We start from the raw sequence: 11,940 nt of genomic DNA on the forward strand, positions 1-11,940 counted from the left end.
TTGTAATTATGTTTCTTTTATGTAACTGCATACACGTTCAAACACTATATGTATGAATGTATATTTGTTTGAGGAACTTTCTTATTCTTACCATCTAGTTTGTCCACAAAGCAGTACACATCATAGGTCTCAGTTGGCTTTCTCAAACCATATGACCTAACGCCGGGTTTGGATTTGAGATTTCCATAGCAGCCGGCCCTTGGTTGGATGATAGGGTATCTGGAGAAGACACAGCACAATGTATCAAGATATATATAAAGACAGCTCAAAGTCTACCATATGATACTACTGTATGTATAAGTAGTATATATACTCTTTTGATCCTGTGAGGGAAATTTGGTCTCTGCATTAATCCCAATCCGTAAATTAGTGAAACACACACAGCGTACACATAGTGAGGTGAAGCACACACTAATCCCGGCGCAGTGAGCTGCCTGCATCAACAGCGGCGCTTGGGGAGCAGTGAGGGGTTAGGTGCCTTGCTCAAGGGCACTTCAGCCGTGCCTACTAGTCGGGGTTCGAGCCGGCAACCCTCCGGTTACAGGTCTGAAGTGCTAACCAGTAGGCCACGGCTGCCCGTAGTTTCCGCATATGAATCAAATCCAATCTTGAGAACAGTAAAATAGGGATAAGCAAACCTCTTAGAATAGTTACTGTTTCTGGTAGGTTTTAGGTTCTCACCTTACTGTTTGATCGGCGATCCAACCAGCATCACAGTGGTCAAACCCATCCTCAAATGCTGATTTCAGTTGGTCAGGCGTGGCGATGGAAGCCCCTATGTCCGTGCAGGCTTGAACTGCCTTGTCATAAGTGAGGGTGTACCTGCTCATTTTTGCTCGATAATGGAACACAACACCTGTGGGTGAGGTAAATAACAGATAGGATAGAACAGAATAGAATAGAATAGAATAGAATAGAATAGAATAGAATAGAAATTATTGTCATGTCGAGCACAAAATTGTCTTCCAGATAACCAGTTAAATATCATCTCTATCTGGTCCAGTAGTTACCTGGTCCAGGCATGTCCATCTACAGTATATAATATTCCCTTATGGTTTATGGTTTGGACTAAGCAAATGCTATGTTGTGGACAGGTAAAAAAGTATGCAACTTATGGCTAACCACACACACACACACACACACACACACACACACACACACACACACACACACACACACACACATCCCAGCATAACAACTTTGTAGTTTTGCTATTTATCATCAACTCAACTTATAAGACAGGAATTGAAACTGATCAGCCATTTCAGGTTAACAAGAAACAACATAAAACTAAATGTATGTTCCTTAATGCTTGTTTGAATGTCAGTGGGCCTTGGAGTGCTGTTACAGTAACACCACCCAAACAGCCAGTGATACTGCAGCCTTGTAAACTCATCCATGAATAAGAAAGACAGAAAGAGATTCACAATCAAACCAGAACTCACCATCGACATTCAAAGAGACCATGTCCTGGGTGTCCTCAATGCCGTACATGACCTCACAGCGGTACGTTCCGGCATCACTGGCACGCAGCTTGGAAACGACCAACGAGGCATCGCCCACATCCTCGGGGTGGCTCTGCACCGACACACGACCCCGGTAGCCCCGGCCGATCTTGATGACGCCGTTCTGGGCCACTAGAACGACCGTCTCGCTGTTGCCCTGCACCTTGGTCCACTTGATGCGCAGGTAGTCCTTGTCGCCGGCGGCAGGGCTGGCTTTGCTGTCGGTGATGGCGGGCGCACCGGTAGGTGCGGTGGAGAAGTGGCATGGCAGGGAGACCCGGCCTGAGAGCGAGCCACTCACAGGCCTCATAACCACGAGACTTGCTGAGGCTGAAAGCAGGACAAATATTTACCATGACAGAATGCCCTTCCAAAAATCTATGTGAACAAGCAGACAACATGTCAGCTATCCAGTAGACTTATTTGCCATGAAGTGGTAGTGTATTAGTATAAAAAATAGGTGATGTATAATTGCATTGTCTTCATTCATCTTTGTCCACATTTTGGGTGACAAAATTTATCAGTATGTCACTCTCTGTGGCTGGACAATATTGCATTCACTGCATCACTCAAACTGGCAGATTGCCTGTGTAAAAGTGTTGGCCTCAGTGTCTTGTCAGTGACTGTTTTAACCCCAGCAAAATCCTAAGTTCAATCATTGCCTTGCCCAGAGTGAAACAGCAAGACAAGATAGAACGACTAGACAGCCAAACTGGGTGAGGAATGCTTTGGACAGGTGGGAAAGACCCTGGGGCAATATGGAGCAGCAAAGGTAGCTCTTGAACTTAGGCAGGGACCATCTGTTTTGCCCAGACAGTAAGCCGTACCTAATTGAATGGTCTGTGGTTGGGTCTGGGAAAGCTCCCACGACTAGCTTAGTTAATGTCATCATCAAGCCATCAAGACCACAAGTAGAGAAGGGTTTGATATAGTATAGTTATAGACAGCATAACAACACATTACACCACTCACCAACGAGCCCTTCTGATCGTGTAAAAAATGACATAGGCCTACTACACAGCACAAGTCTCTCATGCCACCCCTCTCCCCAGACCCCATCAATCTTTACATCCCTCTGATTTACATCCATGAGGATGGCAGCCAGCAAAAAGATCAAATCACATATCTAAATCCACCAACGTTTCAGAAAATAATGAATATAAAGATGGACTTACCGAGAATTGTTGTGTGACACACGCAGAATAACCACAGGATATGTTTTATATTCAATAACATCTTTGATCTAGAAAACAAACAAACCCTTGTTTACAACAAGACACTTGACAAAAGCAACAAACTACATCACAAAAATGTGCGGCCCACTTGAACGCCCGTGGATCTGCATGACATCTTCCACCACTGCCCACCCTTATCTCCACGCACGTACAGGCCTGGTTGTTCTGGCAGCGCGGTGGGCTATCGCCTTGGTGGTCTAGAGGCAATTTGTCCGACACGACACTTCCTCCGAGAACCTGGGTGGTGTAACCGAATATTCAGTTGTTGTAACCTCCCGTGGGGACAAGTCACAAATGTGTGGATGGTGAGGTGGTGTGGACAGCAGCGCAAGCGACAGGGTGAAACTTGTCAAAATAGTGCGGTAGGTAAGCAAACACAGATGCAAACCAGCACATTTCATTCAAACTAGGACTGATTTAAAACATGGTGAACATCAATGTGACTAAATAGCCTAGCCTATTCTTAATCACAGATTTACTCTAGGTTAGGCTGCTACTGAACAGCGAGGATGCAAGTAGGATATTAAGGACACAGTATATTCACCTCATATAACCTTTAGTGGAGGCAGTATTTCCATAAGCAAAGTACCGTAGCCTCTCCAACCCTTTAGAGTAAACCTGGTCCTTTCAAGGCATTAATAGCCTAAGAGTCGCATTCACCAGGTCTGCTAATAATCACTTGTAGGCAATGTAGCCTCGTACTAATTTCTTTTTTTATTATTATTATTATTATTAGATCTTCTTGATTAGACTATTTTAAGGTTGTTATGGAGTCATCAGAGCCCGGAGAATTCAACACGACTTTGGCAAGTATTTCATTTCCATTTTAAAGTGTGTCTTAGCCTACTTAGTATTAGTTAGTCTATACATTATTAATATGCATTGTCTCGTGATGTCAAGCGACACTCCTGAGTCAAAAGTGAACAACTAATGTGTTTGGCTGAAGGACATTAAACCACGTAGATTTAACGACAATTAACTAAACAATGATGTCTGAATGTCATCCTGTGCCTAAATTGGAAAAGTTGTGAATCCCATCAGTCTGTCTGAATAACTAAAAAGTATGCCAGACGTTACCCAGTATCCTCCTCGCAGTGCAGTGCGATAATTCATCCATCCATAATCTCCATCAATTGTGCAGACGCACATTTCGAAACAATCTACACTTTCTTTGAAATAGCCTGGATCAGACTTTGCTATGACTTCCATGACATTATTGGAGTTCCATTATGCAAATATCAACTGGAGAGCTTATAGACCTAAACTCGCAATAGGCTACCATCAGCATTTGTTCATATATCATAGCTATGTGATAGGCTATTAATGAACAATCAATTGCCGATTTGATAATTTTATAAACAAATATTATCAACCCTGTTAATACAGTTGACTAACAATAATTGTAATATAATTAATTGATCATAATAACACACAAAAGCAATACCTGAACTATGATTGTAATTCCACATACATTGATATGAGTTGATCCTTTAAATCCAGTACATCCCACTATAAAGAATGAGGTGATATTTGTAAGAGTTCCCTGTCAGCCGGTTAGTTCTCAGTTCCCGTCTGCGCCTGTGTCCCTTGTGCCTGCTGCTCCTGCGGTATGGGTCCCCGCGCCGGTGCGTTACTTGTGATGCTCCAGACAAGAAGACTAAGATGAGTAGGCTGACTCCAAGTTGAAATCTGGCATTGACGATACACCCACGATTTCGTCAGCATAGGAGGGGCACACGCTGTCCACCCGAAAAGTGAGTGGACACCAGCCAGAGAAATAGGGTAGGACACGCGTCACAGGTGGGGCGCTTCATTTAGAGACGACTTTCGATCTTTAAGACCACTCCTCTTTATATCTGGAAATGGGAAAAGCACAAATGTATGTTAAAACATCTTCGAAAGTTTTCTAGCACAAATAGATAATTATCTTGGATGTGTTGTTGAAGGATTTGGGGAGATTCATTTTTTCTAGGCTATTTGTTCATTATGGGGTAAAATGCTTAATTATTGGGGTTTTCAGATATCGGACATCAATCTATACCGATGAGGCTACCATTAAAGCAATGCCTTGCTATGACACAAACATATACATTCCATAATGTCATCTGTCATTAAAACTTATTTTTATAGATGCTGACAGATACGTTACACTCATTATTAGCAAGAATGCAACTGACAGTAGTTTACCTATAGTTATATACAGTGTTACATATAGTTATGTCGCCAAGACTCGCCATGTTATCTCGTCTCTGTAGCCTTGATAGCACTCTGTAGCGCTATCAAAAAGTTGCCATCATCAAACTACTTCACAGGTTCTTCCACAAGGGGGAGAGGCCGGGTCGTAGAGAGTTAATATTGACAGGGAGGTCCTCTCCATTAGTTGTCAATGAAGTCACCCAGGTAACTTTATAATCCGAAATACATTCATAGACAGTAAAGACAACTTGTATAGAAATAGGAAACTGTATTGGTTGTATAAAAAACATGATTTTAGCAAATAAAGTTAAATATACTGTATAAAGAATCACAATGCATTGGCAATTGACCTATTTGCATACTGATTTGTGATATTATGATAAATAAATGAGTGATGACATTTAAAACGAAATCATTGGGAATCACATTTCATCATAAATACTTAATGTATGAACCTGTGGGTCTATAGCTTGTCTTCTTTGGGTAGTCAGTATTTTATTCCTCATAAATTCAGTAAATATATACATGGGCAACCTCAGCACAGGGTTCCCTGTGCACATAGGCAACAGAAGGGGCTGAACTATCTCTGTGGCCATACTGTCGCTTTGCCCCACCACATCCCCCCTACATCCCTCAGACATGCCAAGACCTGCTACAGCAATAGCACACTTTCCTTCCTATGGAAATGACAGTTGTTACCCTCAGCCTGTCTTCAGACAGATTCAGGGTCTGATAAAGGCCATATTGTAAAGAAAGTATTCAACCATAGCTAACAGGACACTAGAATATCTGATGAGACATGCTGTCCTTCTATAACACATTTCTAGCAATCTGATTAGCCAGTTGTGTTTCTGCTTGTCAAAAATGAGAATTAGTCACTGTTTGTGGCCCCATTCACCTGTGAGAGGTGACTGCACTGTTGTCCACAAAATTGTGACCACTTCTTCAAACATGCAGAGACAGCTCAACAATAGCCTTTAGGGACTATTGTAAACTGGGCATAGACTTTATCACTGAACTAATTATGTAGCTAATTAGTGAATGTTTATGGCTTTATTATGGCTGTACTGCCGGACTGACGGAATGCTTCACTTTGCAACCTTAACCCTACATGAAGGTGGCTTTCTAAAGTGTTTCATCCAAAACCTGTTGGTGTGTATTCGGTTGGTGTGAGTATCACAGCAGGACTATTCTTTTGCTATGTAAGGGCTAGCATAGTATGGTTTATTTATTGCTGCAACATGCCTCTTCTTGACGAAATGACCCAACTTTAAAGGTATAGACACTAAAAGAAACCACTAAAATTGAATTCTAATAAATAACTCATTCAAAACTCCACAAGAGGGTGAAAGGTAAATTATGATAGCTTTATTCTCTGCTATATTACACAGGGCAGTTGTCTGCCAGAACATTATTGTTAAGCACCGTCTTAATGACACAAAAACAATGTCTTTCTATAACTCTGAAGTGAGTCCAGATGCAATAACCAGAAAATGTGGGAAAGTGGTCCTGCCATCCACCAATCTGACCCCACTCTTAACCATTATCCCCTGAAGTCATGGATCATCATTTTGACCACCCCCAACTGAATCCAGGGTTTTCAGGGATTTGACTGCAGGTCTAACATATTTTCTCTGTGAAGATATTAAACCAGTCTCAAAGTCATCCCGGGGCAAAACAATCTGTGGCTTCCTTAAACCTACCAAAGCCTTTCAGTGCAGTGTGAGAACATTTAAAGAGTTAGGTTCATTTAGTTGGTAGTGAATGGGTAACCACATTATAGTAAGTAATTCCTAATTCTGCAGTTTGTGGGATTTGCTGTAAAATGTAGTTACATATTTGAACCATTGCACTATACTGAATTTCATAAGGTTGCATTATTCCTGCAAACCACGGGTGAATGGTTAACTTTTAAGTATAAACTGGAACATGCAGTATATACAAATGGCCAAAGTCAGAGTCACATTTTTACCTGTCCTGAGTAGGTATGCCATTAGCATACACTCATTATAACTCATTTCCTCCTTCTCTGAAGAACATAAAAATAATTAATAGGGGCCAAAAATGAAAGCAGCCTTGAAGACCCATACCAGGTGTCCCCTAAATGATAAGACTGCACATTGCTCAGGAAGTGGCTGCCTTTCACAAACACAAACACACATTTCGAATTTCAATGCAGCTTAAGGGCATGGATGAAAGATTGAGTATTGTTCACATATTGGTTTAAGAATATTAAAAGAAAATGAAATACTGTCAAAATGCAAAATGAGTATCATGCGTACTGTAAGCAAACATATGGCAAACACCTGTAACAGGATGTTCAGGCAGATATTGAAGAACTTGCCTGTGTGGTGACTCAGGACATCTTCAGAATAGTCATATGCAAATGATCTGAATTGTTTAAACAGGATCCGGAACACATTAAAGAATTTTGGAGATACTTGGAGATATTTATAGAAACTATAAATTCTGAAAAAATGCTTGTACATTTTAAACTAACTATAGGCCTACTATACTGAGCACAATTGCACAATGAGAAAAGCAGCTTATTCCAGGCGTGCATGTTCAAAAATATGTTGAAGACTTAATTAGTAATAACCTAATGACCTAATTAGTAATAATAATGGTAATGAATAATATTTGGATTTTCAGAGCATTTCAAATACTTCTTACACCAAATCCTGTATCTCAGATTTGTCAAGATTATCTTGGGACCTTGTTTTGATAGGGGTCTATGTCCAAAATGAAATGAAAATTGTAAGTGACAGTGTAAGAGCAAGAGCGGGCCATATCTGAGAGGGTTTGGGATTGGACTGCTGGTGTCAGACACCAAACAGGACGAGGACCACAAAAGCGTCACGTTAGAATGTTTATTTAAGGGTTGGGGGTTACAGGGGTTCCGGGAGTTCCAAGAGTCTGCGTGTGTGTGTTCCCCCAATAGCCGAGCAGCAATGGCAGGAGCTGGATGATCCAGGAAGTCCTGGGGGAAACACACACACAACAGCAATTGAAACGAAGCAGCAGTACAGTCAAGGGCTAGGCTGTATTCGTAGAAGAGAGACGGAAGGCAGGTCAAGATTACCGGGGCTGGAGATCAAAGAGGTAGTCGGCGGGTCTGGGTTCACAGGCAAAGAGTCAGAGTCGTTTTTCCAAGACAGGCAGGTAACTGGTGCGGGTTTGCAGACGATCTGACAAATGTGGACTGAAAAGCAAGGCTTTAAATACAGGGCATGATGAGTGGTGAATGCAGTGCAGCTGGTAGGTAAACGAGGGTGAGGCAGGGCAGAGCAGGAACAGGTGGAGGTCATCAGGCTTTTAATCAGCGTGTTACCAGGCAGAGAGAGCTCATGACAGAACCCCCTAAGGGGCGGCCCCAGAAGTCCCCAAGAGTGACACCACCCGGGGGGGCGGAGGGGAGCCGGTGGAGGGCTAGAATTTCCTCCGGCGGTCCGAGTGAACATCCCTCATCCTCGGAGGGAGCTGGAGGGTTAGTGGACAGAAGACGGGACAGGTACCGAGACAGGGTCAGGGTCAGGCACAGGACAGGAAGCCGGGCGGGCAGGACGGTTAGGGACCCCTCTGGGGCGCCCCACGGATTGCAGGTTGATCAGGATGCAGGCGGTGGAAGTCGGCGATGAGTGTCCGGTCCACAATCCGACTGGCTGGCACCCAGGTTCTCTCCTCAGGTCCATAGCCCTCCCAGTCGGCGGAGATACTGGAGGCCCCCCCTCGCCCGCCTGGACCCGGCAGGCGTCGAGCGGTGTACACCAGCCCACCGTCAACGGCGGCGAGGAGGAGGAGGAGGAGCGGCACGGGGACCAGCGGGCTTTCATGCATCGGCTTGACTTTCCGAAACATGGAAAGTAGGGTGCACCCTCATGGAGGTTTGCAACTGGAGCGGGACTGCGGTTGGGCTGATGACCCTCTGGATAGGGAACGGGCCGAGGAATCGAGGTGCCAGTTCTGGCGATTCCACCCGCAGTGGGAGATCCTTGGCTGACAGCCACACCTTCTGGCCAACACGGTGGCGGGTGCGGGCGATCTTCGGCGGTTAGCCCCAGTGGCATAGCTGACAGCTGACTTGAGTAAGCGTGGCACGAGCTTGTGACCAGGTGCAGGCGGCAACGGCGGGGCATAGGCGAGGGCAGGCGGGCAGGACACATCTCCCTCCTGGCTGGGGAACAGGGGGCTGGTAGCCATACACACACTGGAAAGGTGACATACCAGTGGCAGAGCAGGTGAGGGAGTTGTGAGCATACTCTATCCCGCCAGTTGTTGTGCCCAAGCCTGGGGTTTGCGAGAAACCATGCACCGGCGCCTTCTCCAGCTCCTGGTTTGCCCGCTCCGGATTGACCATTGGACTGGGGTGGAACCCAGAGGTGAGACTCACTGTGGCCCCTAGAAGGCAGCAGAACTCCTTCCAGAATGTGGAGGTGAATTGGGACCTCGGTCAGAGACAACATCCCTGGGCAGCCCGTGTAGGCGGAAGACATGATCAAGAACAGCCTGGGCAGTCTCTCTGGCAGATGGCAGTTTAGGAAGGGGAATGAAGTGTGCCATCTTGCTGAACCGGTCAACCACAGTGAGAATGACCGTCATCCCACCTGATGGTGGGAGGCCAGTTACAAAGTCCAAGGAGGCGTGGGACCAGGGTTGTGTGGGCACAGGCAAGGGCTGGAGTAAACCAGCGGGGGGGCGAAAGTGGAGGACTTGTTCTGATTGCAGGTGGGGCAGGCACGGACGAATTCCCTCGGACATCCCTTCTCAAAGCAGACCACCAGAAGCTGGGCAAGGAGATGGCAGGTGCGGGCGGAGCCCGGTGGCAGGCAAGGCGGGAGTTGTGTCCCCACTGTATGACCCGGGACCTCAAATTCTCTGGGACAAAGAGACGACCGTCTGGGCATGCACTGGGACTGGGATGGTCACGGGGAGGCCCTCCTGAATTTCCTCCTCGATATCCCAGGTCAGGGCAGCTACTGGCACGGGGATCGGGCAGAATTGATGCAGGTTCCTGGGAAGGGCGCCATCCTTATGAAACTGACAGGAGAGAGCGTCCGGCTTGGTGTTCCGAGAACCTGAACCTGGTATGACAGGGTGAAGTTGAATCTGGTGAAAAACAAGGCCCAGCGGGACTGTCTGGGGTTAAGACGCGTTTGGCGTTATGGATGTATTCGAGGTTTTTGTGATCCGGTCCAGACCAGGAACGGAACTGTGGACCCCTCCAGCCAGTGGCGCCCACCCTCCAGGGCAAAGCTTGACTGCCAACAGCTCACGGTCTCCAACATCATAATTGTGCTCTGCAGGTGAAAGCCGGGAGAGAAAAATGCACAGGGTGCAACTTGTTGTCCTCCTCTGCCCGTTGAGAGAGTATGGCCCCGACTCCCACGCCCGAGGCATCCACCTCGACAACGAACTGCCGGTCTGAATCCGCATCTGGAGGATAGGGCAGTGGTGAACCGGGCCTTGAGGGTATGAAAGGCTGTGTTGGCCTCTGGGGTCCAGGAAAAGGGGTGTTTGATGCTGGTCAGAGCTGTGAGGGGAGCCGCGACGGAGCTGTAGTTCCGATGAATCTCCGTAGAAATTGGCAAACCCGAGGGAATTGCTGCAACTTCTTCCTATTCCCTGGAACTGGCCAGGAGGTAACTGCCGAGACCTTTGCGGGGTCCATCTGGATATTGCCTTCAGCGACAATGTATCCCAGGAACGACACCGTCTGAGCGTGGAACTTCGCATTTCTCCGCTTTGACATAAAGAGAGTTCTCCAGGAGCCGTTGAAGAACCAGCTGGACATGACGAAAGTGTGTTGGGACAGAGTTCTGGAGAAAATTAAGATGTCGCCCAGGTACCACGAAGGCAATTTATTCAGCATGTCCCGCGAGCACATCATTCACCAGCGCCTGGAATACCGCTGGGGCGTTGGTGAGGCCAAATGGCATTACCAGGTACTCATAATGGCCGGTGTGGGTGTTGAATGCAGTCTTCCACTCGTCACCCTCCCTTACTGGGACTAGGTGGTAAGCATTTCTAAGGTCCAGTTTGGTGAAAATAGTGGATCCCTGGAGCAACTCAAAAGCAGAGGTGAGTAAAGGCAGAGGGTACCGGTTCTTCACTGTGACATCGTTCAGACCTCGATAATCAATGCAGGGGCTTAAGAGAACCATCTTTCTTTCCCACAAAGAAGAACCCGGCACCAGCTGGCGAGGGAAGACGGGCGGATGAGTCCAGCTGCCAGGGAGTCCCTGATGTAATCCTCCATAGTTTTTCTTTCAGGAGGGATAGTGAGTGAGAGGTGACCTTTGGGTGGAGCAGTCCCAGGGAGGGAGATCAATGGCACAGTCGTGCATCGGACGGTGTGGGGGCAGAGATGTGGCTTTGGTCTTGTTGAACACCTCTCGGAGGCCATGGTAACATTCAGGGACATTAGAAATGTCGGGGGCAGTGCTGGGGGTACTGAGCCGGGGCAGCCCAGGCAGCACGCAAAACAGGTCAGGTGGCAGGCATTTCCCCACTCTTTCACAGTTCGAGGCCCAATCGAGGTGAGGATTGTGGAGACGGAGCCAAGGGTAGCCCAGGATTAGGGGTTGGCCTGGGGAGCTGAGCAGGTGGAAGCCGGATGGTCTCTCGGTGGTTTCCTGACACCATCATTGAGATGGGGGCTGTGATGCTGGTAACTGTGCCAGTGCAGTGACCGTCCAGGGCCGGGCTGGAACAGGAGTGGACAAGCGATGGCTTTCCAAGCCCAGCTGGCGAGCAAGTCCTGTGTCAATAATGTTTGCTTCTGCACCAGAGTCCACCAGGGCTGCCAGGGTGTGGGTGGAATCAGACAGGTAAAGACAGACTTGGATGAGGGGTTTCACGGCTGATGGAGGCGGAATGTTCATTGAGCTCATCCGAGTTCCTCCTACATCTGGTGAGCTCCGGCCTTTGCTGGACAGGTGGCGACTCGATGACCATCACCACCACAGTACAGGCACAAGTTGGAGGTGATGCGTCGCTGTAAGCTC

At 46.8% G+C, this 11,940-nt stretch overlaps 1 protein-coding gene across 1 annotated transcript in view; it reads right to left on the reverse strand.

The window, feature by feature from the left end:
* Nucleotides 1-2,741, reverse strand: part of vcana (versican a) — a 39,539-nt gene extending 36,798 nt beyond the window's left edge. Inside the window, exons 1-4 of the mRNA XM_048243789.1 lie at nt 2,677-2,741; nt 1,446-1,825; nt 682-856; nt 92-219 (exon numbers count right to left, since the gene is read on the reverse strand). Of these exons, the coding sequence (XP_048099746.1) occupies nt 92-219; nt 682-856; nt 1,446-1,825; nt 2,677-2,741 (748 nt within the window). The remainder of the gene's footprint in view (nt 1-91; nt 220-681; nt 857-1,445; nt 1,826-2,676) is intronic.
* Nucleotides 2,742-11,940: the final 9,199 nt, after the last annotated feature.

The sequence above is a fragment of the Alosa alosa genome, chromosome 5 (assembly GCF_017589495.1).
Source record: "Alosa alosa isolate M-15738 ecotype Scorff River chromosome 5, AALO_Geno_1.1, whole genome shotgun sequence".
NCBI classification, from domain to species: domain Eukaryota; kingdom Metazoa; phylum Chordata; class Actinopteri; order Clupeiformes; family Clupeidae; genus Alosa; species Alosa alosa.